General features: G+C 44.7%; 1 protein-coding gene across 32 annotated transcripts in view; it reads left to right on the forward strand.

The window, feature by feature from the left end:
* KCNMA1 (potassium channel, calcium activated large conductance subfamily M alpha, member 1) overlaps positions 1–19,907 on the forward strand; it is a 697,075-nt gene extending 677,168 nt beyond the window's left edge. For 11 of the 32 annotated variants that reach the window (XM_014538327.1, XM_014538330.1, XM_014538334.1 and 8 more), the window contains 4 exons: positions 1,519–1,637; positions 3,198–3,422; positions 5,746–5,774; positions 12,572–19,907. In XM_014538327.1, coding sequence (XP_014393813.1) covers positions 1,519–1,637; positions 3,198–3,422; positions 5,746–5,774; positions 12,572–12,726 — 528 coding nt within the window. In that variant the 3' untranslated portion in view covers positions 12,727–19,907. Of the gene's footprint in view, positions 1–1,518; positions 1,638–3,197; positions 4,658–5,745; positions 5,775–12,571 lie in introns of those variants that run through there. The other 21 variants (XM_014538332.1, XM_005864637.2, XM_005864638.2 and 18 more) reach the window with 4 other exon arrangements.
* The last annotated feature ends 877 nt before the right edge of the window (positions 19,908–20,784 follow it).

Raw genomic sequence — 20,784 nt, forward strand, 5'->3', positions numbered from 1 at the left:
CTCATTCCCCTGAGGTATCTCCTACCAAGAGACAGAAGACAGCAGGTGATGCCAACATGCAGTCAGTTAACCCAGAGGCCGACCACCACTGTGCTCTATCCCCGTAACCAAGCCCAACTGTACATGAATAGCCCACGAGGAGCTTTTACAAACTACTCCTGGCCATGCCGAGCCACCAGGTTGCTGAGATTTGGTGTCTGCATAGGACCCAGGCACTGGTGGATTTCAAAACCCCACCACTAATGATGTGCATCCACTACTACCGGCCAAACAAATAGCATCTCCTGTGGACCCTTTAATGTCTCTAATTCCAGATGCAGGTTTTCTAATATCTGAGTCTGGACTCAGCCACTTTCCTCCACTCCCTCCCTGCTGCAGAGGGGACCAGTGCCAGCCCTCGGGGAGAAGTATGCGGTCTCCACTCTTATTCCCAGCCCTACTCCAGGGATGTGTTCAAGGGGTGGAGCCACAAGTCTTGAGAACCAATAAGCCCACTGCACAAACAATAGTACCGCTCAAGGAAAGGGTCGCTTTCTCCGTTTCTTCTGAAACCCTGAAACCGACTTGTACCATATAGTAGTTTGCTTATGGGCAGGGACCTATTAGACTGGGCATTTTTGAAAGGCAGCTTCCACAGTTAGTGGCTCTTTTAACTATCACCTACTTACTGATATTTTAAAAGGACCAAGACTTTAAATAATGTTAAAATCGGGCTCTGTGTGTGTTCTCTGATATGCCTACATGGAAATCCCAATGACAGGGAGGACAATGGCAGTCACTTTATAGCCAGGGAAGTCGTTCTTCAATGCCCTTCCTATAATGATAACACCAACCTGAAGCAAGCTGGCTGCCCAAAGCCAGCCTTGCCGAGTGAACGAATGTGCTTTAACATTCCACATGGGGCTCCAGACCCCGGGAAGGTGGCTGTGAACTGATTAGGACTGTGAATTCCGGTTATTCAGCCCACAGACCACCAGCTCCCGGGGAAGCATTTTCCCTTCCACTCTTGCCGTCTCTGAGGTCTGTAAATTGTGCTTTTCACACAGTCCTTACCTGGAAAAGTCTGTCACCATAGTACCTGGTGGGGTCTTTTCTTCTTGCAGTGATTTTAATTATCACTCGAGCGGCTTTGACAACACGGTCAGATCACAGTGATTGCAGCCACGCTGCGGCTAAACATAATCACCAACTTGCCCAGCTGGTTTCTTCTCCCCAGATAACGTGCATCTGCAACCCTCAAGCTTCACACCATCCAAGTGAGGGAGAGGTGCCTTCTCCTCAGAGCTCTCACTGCTATAGTGGAAAGCTAGAGAGAACCGAGGGAAAACCTCCTTATGATCAGCATCCAAAAAAATCACCGATTTTGGGTGTAGGCTGTTAACCACATTGCCTTTTACAGCCACAGTCCCAACTCAGGAGACACCAAAACAAGCATTCCTGAAAAGGCCCGTTCCCCCTGGACCTCTACGTGCAAGCCAATCAAAATGATGCTTCTCTCCGTTGTCTGTTGTCTCCCAGGATGGCGGTTGTTATGGTGATCTGTTCTGCAAAGCTCTGAAAACATATAATATGCTTTGTTTTGGAATTTACCGGCTGAGAGATGCTCACCTCAGCACCCCCAGCCAGTGCACGAAGAGGTAAGTCTACTTCTACTCTGCTCTCCCACCGAAATGCAGAGACATAAATGACCCTCCTGCGCCCTGAGGAAGGCAGAGGCCTGTATACATGCTCTCAGCAAGCAAATCACTCTGCTCACATGCGACCCAGCACTGAGTTTGGAGGTTACGGGAAGCTTTTCTCTTTAATTACTAATAGCAGGTGTGAAGACATTGTGGGAAGAATTCAGGTTTTATAGGATAGTTCTACCACCTAATTACAAACGTTTGAATAGGAGTGTCTCCTCCAAACTCCAGCCACTGGAATAATTCTATTGGTACCTAATGTAGAGATATTTCATACTGCTAGTATTTAAGGTAAATGATTCCTTCGTCATCTCTTAGACGCTTATATTTTTACTTATTATATTTTTAATTGACTCGCTCATTTCCTTTTATATATTTACTTTAACAAAATTATATACTTATCACCAGAAGCAGAAAAATGTATGCGAGTTATATTTTTCTACTATGCATTAAGATAAATTCGTAGCAGCCCCATATTAAAAGGACATCCTAGAATGATCAAAATCAGGGTGTGTATCTATACCCCAGGTAACAATGCTATAGAGTTGAGTATTTCTCAGCCTTGCTTGCATATTAGAATCACTGGGGGTGCCTTTAAAAACAAAACTCAGATTAGCCTGACTTAACCTGTCCGGACTGAAAATAACATTGTTTAATGCCCAGGGATTGCTGTGTATAGCCAGGGTTGAGAATGATTGCTGTAGCCAGTGGGTTCTCAAAGTTCAGTGAGCATGAGACTCACCTGCAAAGCTCGCTAATCCACAAATTGCTGGACCCCATGCCCAGAGTGTCTGATTCAGTAGGTTTGGGGTGCGGTTGCTTAAGAAGTGGCATTTTTAAGTTCCCAGGTAATGCAGATATCTCTGGCCTGAGGACCACACTTTGTGATCCACGGCTGTCAATGAAACAGTGATTATTTTTTTAAAAGTCATGTCTGGTGTGAAGCAGAGAAAGCCTGATCACACCACGGAGCTCAGTAAAAGCAGGACTGATTCATGGGCGAGGAGGTGTTTTATGTTCTTCATTTAGCCAAATCCCAACCAAAGTAGCTTTTTAAAAGGTAAAGAGTGAAGAAGGACTAAGGAGATGCTACATTATGGTAAGCAAAGATCCTGTGATGTGTGCCTAGGCCTGTCAGAACGTTCTAGAATGAAAGACACAGTGCAGTCCATGCAACCACCTGCATGCACTTGGGCTACTCAGGATGGGAAGTAAACCTGACATTGTTGACAGGGGCCCTTAGATCACAGGCAGCACAGTTTGGTTTTTCCATTACCAGCATTGATTCAGCTTCTTGGGATGTCAGAACTCATGGCTGGTCTCCTCTGTTGAGCTAAATAGAGGGAGATTTAGTTCAACTCGGAAGATAACGTTTAAAGCTTTGGACCAACCATCAGTCCACCTTCCAGATGGTCCGGTAGAGCTGAGGAACCAGGCAGTTCCATTTGATGCAGAGTCAGGTGAAATCTCCGCCCAGTCCTCCTCACCCGTGACCTCTCTGTTCTCCCCGGCCAGGTATGTCATCACCAACCCCCCGTACGAGTTTGAGCTCGTGCCGACGGACCTGATCTTCTGCTTAATGCAGTTTGACCACAACGCCGGCCAGTCCCGGGCCAGCCTCTCCCATTCCTCCCACTCGTCCCAATCCTCCAGCAAGAAGAGCTCCTCCGTTCACTCCATCCCGTCCACAGCAAACCGACCGAACCGGCCCAAGTCCCGGGAGTCCCGAGACAAACAGAAGTACGTGCAGGAAGAGCGGCTCTGATATGTGTATCCACTGCCACCGTGTGTGAAACTGTATCTGCCACTCATTTCCCCAGTGGGTGTTTCCAACAGTAACTCTCCCCGTTTCCGCCTGTAGTCCCCCCTTTTTTTTTACACATATTTGCATATGTATGATAGTGTGCATGTGGTTGTCATTTTTATTTCACCACCATAAAACCCTTGAGCACAACAGCAACAAAGCAGAAGGACCAAAAGTTATTTACGATAATAGGGGGACAATGACCCAAAGGCATGCTCCAGACCTGCATAGCTCACTGAGGGAACGAGGTCGCAGATAAGCGCAGCGCTGGCGATCCCTGTCACTTAGGCAAAGCAAGTGAACTAGTTAGTGAAGTCGATGTAGAAGAAAGGTTCATTCTGACTTAATCGGGATTATCAGGGTGCTTTGGGTTTTGATTTTGTTCTTGTTTTCCTTCCTTCCTTTCTTTCTTATATATACACAGTCATATATACACACATGTTTATTTGAAACAAGCAACCGAAAAGGAACAAAAACATATCGAATGTTTCCACTCTCTGGACCGAAGGATCACGAAGCTTTTGAAAAGCGTTCCCCATTTGCGTACAAGATGGTTAAGTCTCTGCTTGTTGCAAGAGCACATCTGAGGTTTTTTAGCTACTAACCCGGGGCTTCAGTCCCAGAGCTGGCTTCCTTGGGGAGTTCAGATGAACATTTCTACCCTCACAGTGGAGGAAAGAATCGTATTCCATTTGTGGATCTATCAAATTCTAGTCATTTAATTTAAGTGCAAAGAGGTTTGATTGCATATTAAATTGTTATTCTGTCTCCTTACGCTGCCATATGAATAGCTATTTTTTTTTCTTTCACTTTTGACATTTGGGATGAAAAGCCATATGTATCATAAATATCAGATGTAAGTCATTAAAAACTGCCTTCCTGGGACTTTTACATCTTTTAAAAGGTGAATTACTTACCTTATGTACAGAATAAATAATGCTCCGGAAAGAGCAAGTATTTTTCCACACATTCTCAGGGGACCTTTTTACTCCCCTCTGTTTGATTAGCTAGGGCCCCCATGCCTGGTAGGAGCGAGGGCTGGGGCCATGGTGCCGAGAGAGGAAGATAAAGCCAGCAGCAGATCATTGTTTCTTAGGAGCCAACATGCTAAATAAATCGGAATGTAGGAGGATCAAGCCACAGTTGACTCAACAGAGACAAAAGCCAGCTACCACCTTAAACTGTTGGTACAGCTGCTTGACGCTGGCTGTCCCACAGCCGAAAGCTGGTGGGAAAAATTCCTCCTCATCAATTTCTTAATCGTAGCCAATTCACATAGGCCGGCGAAGGGCAGTCATAGACAACTGCTCCTTGTCATTTTGAGCTGGGGAGGAGGAGGAGAGTACAACAGTGAGCCAAACACATTTTGGTATAATTATTTTTTTTTCTTTTGTTTTCTTTCTTTCTTTTTGTCAGTTAGTAAGCATGAGAGGAAAGGTAGAAAAATACCCTCTTTTCAGTATACAGTTGTCAGATGTTTTATGCATGCAAATCACGCTTTAGGCAGTGCAGTAGTTGTTAAAAACCGGCCCACTCCACCTTAACCGAAGTCTTATACAGATGGGCTAGCCGTGGGCTGGTAGATACATATTTAAAATGTTTACTTAAAAAAAAAATCCCATCCAACAGAATAGGGGTGGAGGGGAGGAGGAAAATGTCACAGCTGTACCATCTCTGCAAAGGTGTTTTTATGGTGAATGGTTTGGGTTTAGATTTTGGATGCCCTGTTCCCCCAAGCATGGTAGTTTTGGAGATTTGCTTGCTGTGTGAATTGACAAGCACTTTTACTGACAAAATGGTGAGGCTCAGTCAGAACCTCTATCCCCACACCAAAGGCAGGGCCGTGCAGTATCCAAACCAGTGAAGGGGTGGGGCAAAATTGCATACATGTATATTAAAAGGCCCTATGAGTGGAAGGTTTTTTTTCCAAATTATTTTTGTCCCTAGATATTGATTTATATATTATGTATAACTACCTATCTTTTTATATATAACTATATAAATATTTCTCTCTATATACACATATATACGCATATGTATATATATATGTATACACACACACACACACACACACACACACACATATGATCTAGTTTGGGATCATGAAGATCTCTTCGTGCCTTCTTTGCAAAGGAGGTTATAAAGTTATGCCCTCAGAACATTTATAACTATAAGAATGTGCCAGTTAAAGTGCTCAACAGGAAATATGACAGTTTAAAAGCATTGTAAAACTCACATAGCTTACTTCTCTCTCTAAAGTGCAACAAGGATGAATAGAATGGGCCAAGGTATGACAATTAATGGTTCTGCATGACCTAGCCACTGCTGGGGGTTTTCTTCTATACCGTTGTCCTTGTGAAAACTTTTGTGAAATTAAAAAAAAAGGAGTTATAAATTTTATTCTGTTATTGGTTTGTTTATTTTTATTTATATTGTTCTGTTTGTGGTTTTATTTCTTTTGTTTTGCTTCCCCCCCCCCTCCCCACTTTCTAAATTGCTCAGCGCAATGAGGCTGTGCTGCTGCTACTGCTAGACCCTTTAGAGTTTGTTTTGGTGTTCTTGGGTTTGGGGTTGGGTAATTTGGGGGGAACTTCTCTCCATCTGGCTTGCCTTTAAATCTGCACGTGGCCTCCCTGCCCACCTTGGTACCTTGCTCCAAGTTCAAAAGCATTTTCCCATCAAGAAACCCAGCTTCCTCCACTCCTTCCCCCCCCCCCTTACCCCCACCCCAACCCAGCCCCCCATCAGTCTGTCCACATCTCTGTGTTTATCTTGGCAAGACCTACTAAATCGAGTGATGATGCCAGGTGATAAACTTTTCTGGAAAATATCTGCAGTGCTCCATTTGGCAAACCTGCTTCTCGGGTAATATTTCATCCTCCTTCCGATTGAAACCAGGAGGGTTATTGATGGCAAAAGCATTGGTCTCCTTTATGTTTGATCAGTGTGACCCCAAAATTAAAACTGTTCACCTGTATATAGCAACTCAGTAGCTCACCCCCAGTTATCTGGGGGCTAACGATTCAGTTATTACCTAGGTCTCTCCTGCCACCTGCCTTTCAGACATTTGTTAATTTCCAACCAGAGATTGGGCAGATAGAGAGAAGTAGATCTAAAATGCCTTTTATATGCAATCTGTTAGCAGCTCTGATGAGATGATATTGTGACGGGAATGGAGTGGAACCAGACTGTGACGTGAGATGACATTGGGGGTTTTCCCTGGACTTGGGCACACAATTGAGAGTTGACTATACTTGGGTAATGAATATATTCAGTGATGAAAAAGGTATTATTATTATTCCTTCTATTTTATTAGCCAAAACAACCATACTATACTTTCCTCCATAGGACAAAGAGTCTCTTCCATTGTTTTCTGTGTGACCCCAAACTTCCATTCCTCCTTCAGATTCTCTTAGGGAGGAGGCATACAAGTTTGATGTCTCTCCTTTCCCCCCTCCCCCCCAAAAAAAGAATCCAGTAGGTAAGGGTAAAAAGTGAAACAGTTATTTGAATAGAACATATGTGCATTTAAACAGAGCAACAGGTAGAAGGTCAATTATCTGCTCCATTCTAGAAGGGAAGCAATTTGTAAGCCATTCAGGCCAATTTGCTTTAGGCTTCAAAAGGGGTAAACCTTAAAAGTAAGTGAGTGGGTAGACCAGGAGGCCTCCACCACCTCAAAACTCGATGATAATGATATCATCAGCATCCCTAATGGTTGCTACTCGGGGTCCTTCCTGAAGCCAGTTCAAATGGCTAAGAGAAAGCTGGACCCTGTGTGTATATTTAGATTTATACCGCAGCCCAGAAAAGTCTCAAAGTCTATTATAAATCCTAAAGATTGTGCCCCAGAACTTAACTCACAATAGGTGCTCATTACATACTTTGAAATACACTGACCTTAGACATTTTTATATCTGTCATTATTTTATAAACCATCTCTACCCCATTGGCTTATCTTTAAAAACACAGCAGATGCCCGTAGGTGCCCTCAGGATGCTGCTGTGCTGTTGGCACTTTCTCGGGCTGGGTACCCAGTGCCTGAGAAAGGGGAACAGTCCTGCGAGCTCAGTGAGTGGAGATGGACTGTGTCTTCTGCCAGCGTAGCCAAGCTCCCAGGTGACCAGGAAAACCTTTTGCCTGGCTCTTCTTCAGCATGGGAAAAGCCTAAAGGTGTCTGCATCCCAATAGAGACAATTAAATCAACCTGCCCGGTTCCTATAGCAACAGGCTCCTGGAGGAGAAAGAGCAGAGCACAGAAACTCAGGGCCTGTGGAAGTCCAGACGGTAAAATCAATGTCTCAGCCAGCTCCTTGCCGCCCATCCTGCTTTGTCAAAACATGATAAAGAAGTAGCTGTGGGCACCTGTCACTAACCTGGTTGCCTGTCTCCCACCAGGAGGCTGCACATTCATTCCTTGGGGAAGTGAGAGGGATTATCTCAGCCACCTGGCACCTGAAAGGGAAGAGTGTGAATTCCGCCCTCGGGTGTTGAGGGCCAGGAGGGGGCAGTTTGCTCTGCCCAGCCCATGGCAGCATTAGATTTTCAGGAAGAGGAGGCAGATGCAGTCCTAGTGGACAATTGCAGAGAAGTGAGATCGTTTTCATAAACAAATTGCTCCGGTGCTGGTACAAAATGACTTTCATTTCTATAAAATAGCCACACTCTGCCCGTGGAGAGGAAAGGAGACTGTGTGTGGGTGGAGTCCCCAGGGAGCCTGGGGGGTCTGTAGGACAGAAGGTGAATGCCACACAGCATCGCCTTCGAAGGTTGCACTCCTTGTTAGCTCTCACTGTCCTCAACTGCTATGTCTATCCAAATGGAATCTTTTTTCTTTCAATCCCTTTCTCTCTAAGCCTCAGCTTGTGACACGGCGAGAAGAGGGGCAATTATTCCAAATGCCTTCCCTGTATCATCGTCTCCCCTTTAATGCATTCTCCTCTGGGGAGTAGTTATGTGAAAAGGCTAAATCCCACAGTGCTGACAACCCACGGAGCCAGCAAAGAGACTCAATTTTCACAGTGCAGCCTGTCTCTCTGCTTCTGGGTCCCCCGCAGTAATGTCAGTCCAGATCGGGGGGGCCTTCCCCACCGTGGCCTAATATTCTGGTGGCTGGAGGAAATGCTGACCCTTATGCTGGACCCTTCCGTGTCAGTGATGAAAGTAGCAGGGGAAGATGGAGATGATTTGCAGGTGCGGTGGGGTGCCTGTGGAGTGAAAGCCAATATTTCAAAGAGGCAGGTACCAGAGGAGAGTAGGAGCCCTGACCTCCCCAGACAGGTCACCCCTGATCCTCACCTTCCACATGAAGATACCCAACCAAACCCTCCTCTGTTGTCTCTATTGCCGCAATCCTCATTCTTCAGGTCATACCCCCACTCCCCCAACTTATATACCTCAGTTCTCTACTCCCAGCTCATTTGCACTCATACTGAAGGATACTTCCCATCTTTATGCAGCAGAGATGTAGATGCTGTTGGTATCTTTGTGTGAAAGATGCAGAATCTGAGGGATAGATTTAGTCATTGTCACCTAACTAGGAAGCGGCAGAGTAGAATGTAAAACTTAAGTCTATCAATTGTGCTACTATGGTATAATGCCTTGCTAATGTTACTAATAATTGCTAATAGTCTTAACAGCTCACATTGACTTACCCTGTATCTGGACTTGTAGTGAGTGATTCATGGACCCCAACCCCTTTTATCCAAGCCACAACAGTAGGACAATCCTATAGTAGGCCCCATTTCACAGAAGAGAAACTAAAGCTAAGATACATTTTCTAATAACTTGCTCAGAGCCATGCAACTAGGATGTGAGAGAGCCAGGTCCATATGAGCTTAACCTACTGCCCCATGCCATCTCCTTGGCCTACACTGCAGTGCTTGTCCATGCCGATGCATCATGGCATGGCTGGTCTGGAGAGGGGGCATCTGCCAATGGCAGTGCAGCTCTTTTACCAGCATCTCTCTGCAGTTGCTTCCAGGTTTCATCTTGTTCTACAAGGCCACTTGCCACAGACTGTGCAATGCCACTCCCGTCCTAACTCCAGCAGGTCACCTGTGTACTCCCAGTGAGGACGCCAGCACTCATCCTCAGAAAGCTGATTAACAAGTGGGGCTGTTCTTCTCTGGCAGCGAGGAGGCCCCCTCAGTCAGACCTACTGCCCTTCTCATCTTAGGGATGAAATAAAGTCCCCAGAAATCTCTCTGGCATGTGGGCCGAGGCAAGGACAGGAGATACACTCGGGGATTTGAATTTATCCTAGACCCCTACTTTAGCATGCTTTTGAATTTCTTCCCTGAACACCCTTCCTTGTGGCCAATTTTGTAGCCACCCATTGCCACAGCTTCTTTTGGGGAAGGCAAGATTCACTAAACCAGGGTGTCATTGTCATACTTGAAACTCTCTCCATTGAAGCAGAAAGGCTGGTGATCAAGCGTGTGTGGCCCTGAGCCCTTTGGGAGAAGCTGCTCATGCAATGCCCCCGCCCCAGACAGTCCAGTACAATGCTCAGAGCATGCACATGTTTCCACTTCCTCTACATCCTAGCTCACCAAGTCTCCACCCAAATTGAAAAGCCTGTGTCTCAGGCACAAGGAGACCTCAGCTTGCCTCCCGGACGGGCGTTAACACAACTCCTTGTGTCAAAGCCGAATGGTCGAAACACAGGGGCTACTCTGCTGAGAATGTTCCTAGGGCAAGAAATTTAAAAGGAAGGAGGAAGCAGATTACATGAAGGAAATAATTCTCTCTTTCTTACAGGCAGCAGAAGGAAATTGATATTCTCGCTGCCGTGAAAGGTCAAAATGCCAACTTTGAATTGAACTGTAAAGACTAAATTCTGAACAATTATTGTCGGCAGCAGCTGTAAAAATTTCAGCAAATTGCAGCTGTCTTAGGTCTTTCACCCAAAAGACCTACTCGTTTTCTCGTGCAGAGTTCACTCTCCCTTCCAACCTGGCATGAGCAACCTAGCACTAAATCCCTTTGCCAAACTAGTCCACATGGTGGCCAGGCCAACACCAAGGGAGGCCCAGGCAGACGGCGCTTCTAACATCATCTTTACACATAAACCGCTGGAAAAAGTCATAGTTTGAAATTGTTTCAGCGGCCTGGCAATGCTTTTAAAACATGATAACCATCACACTTTACTCCTCTCTGAAAGGTTAGTTTAATCGTAGATCACAAAAAAATTGGTTTCCACAAATGCATAATGGTTCATCTATGTCACACTTGAACTAAATGGTTTTTTAAATGGAGCTGAAATTATTTTGATGTGTACACAGTCCCGGGTTTCTATACAACCTTTTTTAACCAGCCCATCAAGAACCTTGCCTCGAAAGCCTCATTAATAATTCAGATGTGCTGATGACTTTAAAAGATCTATGGAATTGAAGCTCAGGAAGAAAGAAAAAAAAAAAAAAAGCTCCGCTTGACAAAAAGATAAATGAATGTAGAAAGAAGCTGTAGGAGTCTGGCAAGCTGTAGATCATCTCAGAACAGATTGTAACTTTATCATTCTGTCAGGGGGAATAATTTAAAGCACTTAATCAGTTAGCTTCGCTGTGAGGATGTAGCATTATGAATTCCTATCGTCCAATCTGTTCAAATCAAAGTGAACTTAATTATAATAGGTGAGAGAGCCGGAGCAGGAGAGAGGGGGGTCAGGGAGAAGGATCCACAAGGCAGGAAGTTTTCTGGGGGGTAAAGCGAGCTGCTGAACAAAGGACAGTGAGTAAGCTTTCACCAAAGTACCCCCCACTTCCAGCCGTCGTGTTGACATTGAGGGCTTGGGGTACTTGACAATGCTAGACAAAGTATAGACCAAGGAGAAACAAGCCAAGTGGCCACCAGCTAACCATAGATGCTGGACACACATGCGCTCGCGCGCACACACACACACACACATACCCCTCTGTCACTCCAGGTGAGCAATTTTTGTTAACATGTCAGCTTAGGACCACCGACAAGGCAGCTATGAATTGCTCTGAGAGGCAGAAAAGGCGGCCAGAGAGGTTACTGTCTCTACAGCAGTGGGTGTGTTGAAGCTTCTCCCTTTTTCTTTTCTTATCCTAAGCCACTAAAAGGAGGCATATGATTCCCAAGTTAGACTGTCCTATTTGCCCAGTCCCTTCGTACCTATACACATGGCCTCTTTTTCCAGAAAATTTCAATCCTAGAAAGAGGCGGGGTGAGGGCTGTCTTGGAAACTAGCATTGGATTGCTAAGAGGATGCCAGGCCACTGCGTCTCAGCCCGTGCCCTAACGCGCCGACTCAGCATCCTTCCTCCGCCATCTCTGCATCCAGGGTGGCAGTGAAATGCCAAGTCTTCCTTGAGCCCCCTTGTCAACAGCTTGGGTTATTATAGTTAGTTCAGACAGTGCCACTAGGAATTCTTTTCATAACTTTATACCAACACCGAGTTTTCTTTCTTGAAATTTCAAAATCCTCTAAAAACATTGGTGGCTATTCTACTTTTTAATCTCATTGGCCAGCAAAATCTGCGGGTTTAATTTAAGACCCTCAAAACTGGCTTGCAAACAAAATAGAAGAAGGGAACAGTTGACATACAACTTGAAGTATGCGTTTTACAAGCAAAGCTAAGTGCAGGCTGGGAGACCGAGCCCCTGTATGAGATTCCACATCACTCACTCTGGGGCAGAGACAGTGCCCCTTACGTTCCACTCAGATCGATGGATGCCCAAATCTCTCCTCTGGTACAATGACTACACCCAGTATTTGATATATTTAGCATCTTCTTCCCACCAAAGCTTTTCCGGCCACTAAAGGAACCCCAGAGAACATGATCAGCATTTGTTTTCCAACCCTTCTGTATTCTCTGAGGTCCCCCCTGGTGCCTCAAGTCCTCATGGCCCCTTGGTCATCACTTATTATGACAACAGAGGTATGTTTCAGGTTCTGGGGTTCTCCCTACATTGCACTGTCTCTCTTAGCAATGACTTCATTGTCAGCTTCTATCTATTGCCTTTTTGCATTTTTCTATGAACTTTCCAAAAGCTTTACCCTAGAACTAATTAAGCTTCTCATTTCTCCTTCTTGTTCTCTATCCATTTTGCCCTTTAGCAGAAAAGAAATGGTTTACAGATGAACCGGATAATGCCTATCCCAGAAACATTCAAATCAAGCCCATGAGTACCCACATGGCTAACCAGATCAACCAATATAAATCCACAAGCAGCTTGATTCCACCAATCAGAGAAGTTGAAGATGAATGTTGACTCCCAGGAGACGAGAACTATTTTTTTAAAGCCTGACAAACTTCATAAATGGTGATGTGACTTTTCTTCCTCTTACACACTGAATCACTGGTGGAAACCTTAGGATAAGTGAGATTTGCAAGAAAGATAAAGTAGACAGATCTTTCTCTTTGTTTGCCTTGAATATTGCTTCCATGTATTTTGGAGAAGAAAATGATTTCATTTATAAATGAATATACTAAAATAGTCATGTATAGCCTCTAGCATTTTAAATTATTTTTATTTATTAGAAAGAAAATATATTTTTTTCTTTTTTTTTCATTGTCAAATATCTTCCCTAGATCTATACAATGCAAAATCAAAATGAATATGTGGCCAGACTCCTTAATGCGTATTTCTCTTCTTTCTCTCTTTTTCTTTGGGGAGAATGATGGTCACCACCACAATTAATTATAACGAAAGGAAATGGATTATTTCAAAAAAACTTTTAATGGTTCAATGATGTAAACATGTATTTTAGTAAATTCAAAAAAAGAAGATGAAAGGGGGCAGGATGGGTGTGTATTTTGGCTGCTCTGACACCAGCTCTTAATAAATGGAGACATTTATTTTCACAGTTGAAAGTCATATTTTTGTAGTTTTAGTTTTCATTCTGTATTTCTTATCCCTTTGTTCATATACTTAAAGGGAAGACCTCGCAGCTTTTCTACAATTGCCAGGTCAGGTTCAGCCAGCCACTGACATCACCCGGAGAGGGGTGAGCACGCTGGGATGTGGACACTGAGGGCCAGATGCACAGGAGACGTGGCTCTGCCTATTGTCCTAGTGGTGGGGACTCCTCAGCTGTTATGCTTCTCACTTCATAGCTCTGAACCACCCTCGAAAGTGATTTCAACCATGAAAGGGTCTGGGGGGCTTTCCCCACTCCCCATGTCTCAGAGATTTTACCCTGAAAGTTTGTAAACACTAATGAATCCTTTTGTGTAACAATAGGATGTGATATTACATTCATTCTTTTCACTGAATTTTTATTTTAAAGCCAGATATTTTCTATAATCAAGGAGATGACTTTTGCCAGATTTTAGCTCCTCGGGCTTTCTTTCAGTCGCTGGGACAAAACCTACAAACTTGCTACAGCAATGTAAAAATTAATAACAAAAGGAAAGCAACAAATGCACTTAAAACAGACTGTTAGGAAAGGCCTTTGAAATTTACCAGCAATGAAATCAAATGTATCAGTCACTTCAAACTGTGGTCAAAATTCGTTCTAGCCACCAGACACAGTTCCCACGTCTCAGAGCCCTGCTGTGGCTTGCATGCCAGTGTACAGTGGTCCCGGCAGCTGTTGTATTTCAAACGATTGAGCAAGTCTTTTAATTACAGGATTATCCATTTTTGATACAGTCAGCAGGGTCTCTGGAGAAGCATGGATGTGACAGTAATTTTTATTTCCTTAAAAATGTAAACTGTGGACACTTGAAGAAACCAAACTTACCAAAATATCCCCCAAAGTCCCATAATATCTATTCCATTAATTCTTTAGGCCATGACCCTGTGGTACCTAGTACGTTAGTGCAAATCCGATCAGAGGCAAGCCATGCAATCACCATGGAAACATATGCCCACTAAGTCCTCCAATTACAACGTAGGCAAAATGAGCTTCCGCCTCTGTCCACTCCCTGCGGAGCCAACGTCCTCGTGCTTGTCGGCGCCGTCCTGAAGTGACTTGTCAGACTGTGTCGTCACATTCTGTAGCATTAGCTCTATAAAAGTATTGTGAATATAATGTACGTCCAATTGGGTTGTTTAAAAACTACTTATAACCAATCGCTAGCCTCCTCAGCAGACTACAATGACGTCAGCAGTCTCTATTCAGGCTTCTAGGCATCTCCTGGTTTCCACTGTGGGCGGGTCTCTGGCTGGGATTTGACAGCTTCCCTGGGAGCCGGGCCTACTTTTACATATGATTTTGCATTGGGCTCTCCTTAGCACATGCACACCAAGCCACGCTCTTCTTTCCTTCATGAACCCCGGTGGACTCTTCCCCACTCGTGTTCCTGACAATCATTTTTGAATTTGTCCTGTTTGGTCTCCTTCCAGGGGCTGATGGTGGCCACCTCAATGACCTTAGAGGAACTTAGGCCACCGAGTCTCCTGCCCGCTGCCCTCTCCTCCTCCTCTGGCCACACCAGTCAGTCTGAAAGCAGTAAATTCCCTGCCCATCATTGCTGGAGAGTGGAATCTGAATTTTGTTTTTCTTTTTTAGTAAAAAGCTAAGATGGTTTTCTATAGCAAAGGGTACTCCCCACCCCAAACACTAATTACTGGGAATCCATTTTCTTCTAAGGTGGAGCAGGAAGCTCATGCTGTTTGCCTTTGTAATAATGAATTGGCCGGAAAATAAAAGCAGGCTTGTGTTTAAGAAGGTGTGCAAAATGATTGGTTGGTCGCTCCTTAGACAAAACCTGCTTCCTGGTAGGCTGGCAGTGAAATGAAAACAGAAGCAAGACTGTAAGGTCACTGAAGGACTCCCAGAAGGCCAGAGCTTCCGGGTTTGTTTCTGTTCCTTCAACTCTCTGGCCCTGAGGGCGTGCTCATTCCACCCACCAGGACAAACTCATCTTCCTGGATAAATTCAGTATAGAGCGATGATGGTCATCATTGGTACAGTCAGTGTCATAAGGCTCTGTCTGATCTGCCATCCCAGGTTGAGGTTCAGAAACGCTGTTTTACCAAACTACAGATTCTTGGATGCTTTGGGAATCAAAGACTCACCAACAGGCTATTAAAAAACAGAAAGCACCTACTTATAAAGGCATTGTCACTTTCATCATCTTTCTTTCTAAGAATGCTTTCACCTCAGCCTGAGAAATTTTATATTTTAAAACATCACCTTGAACCAATATAAAACATCTTAAATAAAAGTGATTGTGACTAAGGCATGTTGGGGGAACACTCAGACCTCTTTCCTTCGAAAGGTTGGGACATCTAATGATGTACTTTGTACAAATGTAATTGAAGGCTTGAAATTAACTGGGAATTCAAACTGTTTAAGAGTGGAAAGGGGGGAAGTGAAAAAGCATAAGAAAATTGGGCATATTTTCATGTGAAAAGGTGAGAGTCCAACTTTCCTACTAATGGTTTAATTGAGGATTCTAGAGCTACATCTGCAAATACCTAGCTATGTGCTATGAAAATGTCCTTTAACTCTCTGAGTCTCAGTGACCTCTCCGTAAATGAGAGTGATTTGTCTCGATGACTCTAATGTCCCTTTCAGAGCTGAGGGAACAGGGTCCGAGTCAGGAGTGAGAGCGTGGGACCCAGCCTTTGGGGACAACTTGCCCTGGGCTGTCACGACGGTCCTCCTTGCTGCCTCTCCCAGGCGGTACTCCTGAGGGCAGTGTGCACTTCCTGCTCTGGGCACATAGCAGTTAGGTTCATTCTTTAACTTTGGAGTCTTTTTAGGCTCAAAATACAAATTTCAAAATTCAAATCCTCCTGGAACACATTGGTTAGATGTTTCTGTGTGTTCCTAGGGTTTTCTTTGCAATCTCATTCCTGCCTGTTTTTTTTCTTGGCTCAAGGTTCAGTTTTGGTCAATCCCCCCACCTCTAACCCGTATCTCTAATTTCCAATATGTAGTTAGAGGCTCATGAATATTGGATTTCTGACGTTTTCTTCATTTTTTATTTCTACATGGGTATCTGGGTTTTAGGAAGTAATCAGCCTTACTTCTCACTTTATTCCATATTCTCTGTTTATTTGATTTTTTCTTCCATTAGTACACTAGCTATCTCTTTACTACTTGCATTAATAAGTCTAATTTTGATATATCATGCTTCATTGTGAAAGAGAAACCCCCCCCCAAAAAAAAAAAGCAAGAAAGGAAGGTGTAAAAGGAAGAAGAGATTAGAAAGAGAAAACAAAAAGAATACCAAACCAATTGACTGAGATGTTAACCACCTTACTCATAAGAGTTGAAATCCATTCAACTTGGACGTGGAGTTCCAGTGCAGAATCTGCTCCCTTTCTCTTCTGTCTGTGTTATATTCTGTTCTTAGTTGCTGCCTTTGCAGCGGTGGTAAAATCACCAATCACCATAGTTCACCAAAGGGCCTTTACTATTTAGGGTTTGACTCACCCTCTTTTAAAAACTGAAGGGACTGAGAATTCACTTACAACTTACCTGGTAAATTACCTTTGTGCCCCTTTTTCACTTGGCCCATGTTCCTGAAGGGCATTTTTTTTTCTATTTAGAACAGATGACTTAAAATTTAGATCCCATGTTAATTTGAGGAGGCGAGGTAGCCCTTGGGTTTATTTATGAGAGAGTAAAAATTAGAAATGATTTCTAGCTGGTTTGTATTGGTGTGGCCATATTGGTTGTTTAAGCGAATTCTGTTTTGATTGGTAGTTCCCCTTGCCGTACCAGTTGTTAATATTTTAAAAATTGCCATACAACAATTCAAAGAAGACTTTAATCGTATTTCCCAAGCATCTGAAGAGCCTAATTTGCTATTCCTATGGTAAGCTTGCTTGGAACATGCACAGAGAGAAAGCAGGCCATGTGCCCGAAGCAGCAGCCCTTTGTCCCTACAACAGTCAAAGGCTCCCTGATATCACAGTCTCACATGGTTAGACTGAGAGGCAATTTTCAGTTAGACTATCTGTACCAGACCCTCCTTTTTTTGCCTTGTTTTTTTTTAGCAAGAAAATTGGCCTAATACTTCCATAGCTAGAGATAGGCCAAACTCAAGACATTCATCAAGGAGCTAGGAAGAAAGAACAAAAACAAAAAGGTATAAACAGCCCTTTAAAGGGCCAGCCAAGAGCACGTATGTCAAGGCAAGAGATAGTGCTTTGGGTTGAAAGGAGGGCGAGGTTGCATTGACCTATGTGGGATGAGAAGATACAGAGGAATATACTGCTTGATGGCTTTGGGAGGTATTTCAATAGGCGATAAGTGACTCGAGGAATGTGGAGAGTGAGGGTTTTCCAGGGAGAGGGGTCTTAATGGGCCATAGCTCATTGATAAGAATGTGATTTCAATATATAGACCATTTTTACTACAGTGACAAGTTCACATAGGGGAGCTGAGGAAAACTATGATGAGATCTCCTGGAAGGGGAGAGTAAACAGTTTTAAGGGACAAGCAAAGAGATTGAGAGTTGGTTTAAAAAGTCATGGGAAGCCACTAAAAGTTCTAAACAGAGAACGATAAGCACTAGTGCCTGTGTGTTGTCAGGTAGGAAATTCTGAGATGTCAGTTCTTCCTAGAAGTCATCATGAGAGTGTGCCCAGGGCTGAACCTGTTCTCAGTGGTGTTGAGTTCTCAGGGTGCACGCGCCAACATTATGAAGCCCCTATCTTCCTCCAATATGTGCTAGGCATCCTGATAGAGACAGCAGCTTAGCTGGAGTTGTAGGGGCTCGTGTGTGGGCCAGGGGTCAGGACAATGACTATAGTTCAAGAAGAGGTTCTTTGTGAAAGGAACGCTGGATTTGGACCTCAAGGGAAGAACCATGTGGAGGAGCAAAGAAATGTTGGATTCGCCCCGAGTGGAAGAAGATGAGAGCTATAAATAAGAGAAGGTCTTATAGGAATAAGGAGTGAGGAGCTGAGGAGAGGATTAGGGAAGGCCCTGGGGATTGGCATGTGGGGTCCACAGCAGTGTTTGTAAAGTAGGGACAATGGCTGAGTTCTCCAAAAGAGGAAATATGAAAAATCAACTGGCAAGAGACTGTTAGGGGGCCACACCCATGATTTTAGAGGCTAAAAGGAATAACATAAGTAGACACTCCTGGGATAAGGGATCTAGGGTACTCGAGACTCAGGAAATGGGAAACGTGAGAGGGAAACTTTCAGATAGAGAGGGAGAGTCATCAATATGGTTGGAGATGAAGAGTATTGAAGATGGTGATCCAGTAGTAAAAGGACTCACTTGACAAGGCCAGGAACCTTGTTTGGTTGTCTTTATCCCCAGAGCATTCATGAGGCCTGGCTCAGGGTAGGCAGTCAGCCGCTATGTGCAGCTTTGGGCTCCATGGGCAGTACAAGTCCGATGCTCTTCTAGGTCACTGGCATTCTTTCTGGAGAAGAACTCAAAAGAGAGGGATCTCGAGGTGGGCCTCTTCTTTCACTTCCCCGTTCATGTCACCCCATTGTTTCTCACCCCCTCATCCCCTGGAAGCACTGGTTTCAGGGCAGCTTTGGTGTCAGGGTTCTTAAACGCATTACTCACTTCGCTTTGGTGGCCTTTCTTCACAGGCAGCATGAAGAAAGAGTTTCTTTCTGACCTGGTGAAACTGACCTTAATTTCTAAGTAGATTTTTAAAAATTTAAGTTTCCTTTGGTCTATTTAGCCCCTTGAGGATGTCTGTGTTTCTTCTCCTCCACCTCGCTTTTCAGCAGAGCAGGGATGAAAGTGTCACCAAAGCTCGTCAGTGTGTCTGCCTCAGGAAGCAGTTCTGGGCCCACTGCTCAGGATCTTAGCAGTGCAGATGTGGCCCCGGCACGGGCCTGCCAGAGGCAACCAGAACTGTCCTCGAGTGGGACTCAGGCTCAGTGTGAGAAGGCGGCCAGCAAGTAAGGGTGCCCCGCCAGCAAGATGATGGCCCCTCACTTCCACCCTGGTCCCCTGGCGGCCCCAGAGAGGACGGCTCCCCTCCCCTCCTATGGCTGAGTACAGGCTGAGACACGTTTGATGAGAACTGCAATATTTCAAACATAAACCGAGATCTGCCTGAAAATCCTAATTAAAAATGTCCCATTTCGAGGCAGCAGGATCATCCCTGCCTAAAACTTCTGGCCCACTGGCCACCACTTCACACCCAAAGTAAAGAAATTCCCCACTTCACACCCAAACCTGCACTCAACAGGTCTTCAGGGGACAAAGGAAAAATGGTACGCTTACCCCGAGGTCAGCCGACATGTTCATTAAGGAAAAGGAGCGTGGCTTATTCACCTGTGTTTCAAACTTTCACTGGTTGGCATTATGGTTGTGATGATAAAGTAACGGCTGTGGCGGAGCGGGAACAGGGGTGAAGGATGAATGCTGGTGCTCTGAAATGATCTACCCAACCGTCATCTGTAACAACCAGTGATCACTCTCTTGTCTTGTAAAAAGGGTTTGTACATAACTTGTACATGGTTTCATTTTGTATTTTTCGCAGATTAAAAATTTATGTATTTGTGTTCTAAAAGGAGCGTTTCTTGTGTCTCTGTAGCACCCACATGGCCATGGGGGATGGGGGGCGGGGGGTGAGAGTGACAAAGTCCCTGAGTTCCCCGCAGGTTTCTATGTTCTCTAGGATAAAGGCAAAGTTGGGGACTCACAGGATTTGTGGGCTTGCCTTTCCAGCTTTGATTGCAAGTAGTCCCCCACCTCTCCAAGGACTCTGTCAGAGGTGCCAACCCAGGACTGGAGTGGGCAGTGGGGAGAAAAGAGCCAGTCGTTAGCTGTGATGCCTGAGATTCCCTACGGAGTGGGCACCACAGGCTCCTGCAGACCCTCCAGCATTCGGGCCTCTAGAGAAATGGGCAGTCTTCGGGTAGGCTCTTGAAGAGCTAGAACGTTTCTCTCCTCAGCCACCTGCTTCCAAGATACTTCCCCTTTCTTGACATCTGCACAGTGACATCCTTCCCCCGCGTTTAGCTCATGCAAACCCAGGACACTGTGAAAGGTTGACTCCTCCTGCCCCACGCTCATCCCCAACAGAGCGATGGACAAACTTCATCTCAAAATGGGGCCTCTTAAATGACCGCTGCCAGTTCAGGGCCATGATTTAAATCATAGGCAGAATCCTATGAATCTGAACTCTTTCAGGGAGGCTGGCTCCCCAGGTTAAGGCTGGTTTATCCTGAAGGAAGGGAGAAAAGCCTTCCAAGTTCTTTGTAGGCGACGCTTACAATGTAGTAACACCATGTATTCTAGAGATTCTCATTCGTTCATCAGCCAAGTATTCACTGAACAGCTACTGCGTTTATATTTCTCTCCCGGGAGCTGGGAACACAATAGTGAACAAGATCGTGATCGCAGTCTCCGGTCTGGGGAGGAATGGAACCAACAAATAAACAGGT

Source organism: Myotis brandtii, unplaced genomic scaffold (assembly GCF_000412655.1).
Source record: "Myotis brandtii unplaced genomic scaffold, ASM41265v1 scaffold190, whole genome shotgun sequence".
Taxonomy (NCBI): Eukaryota; Metazoa; Chordata; class Mammalia; order Chiroptera; family Vespertilionidae; genus Myotis; species Myotis brandtii.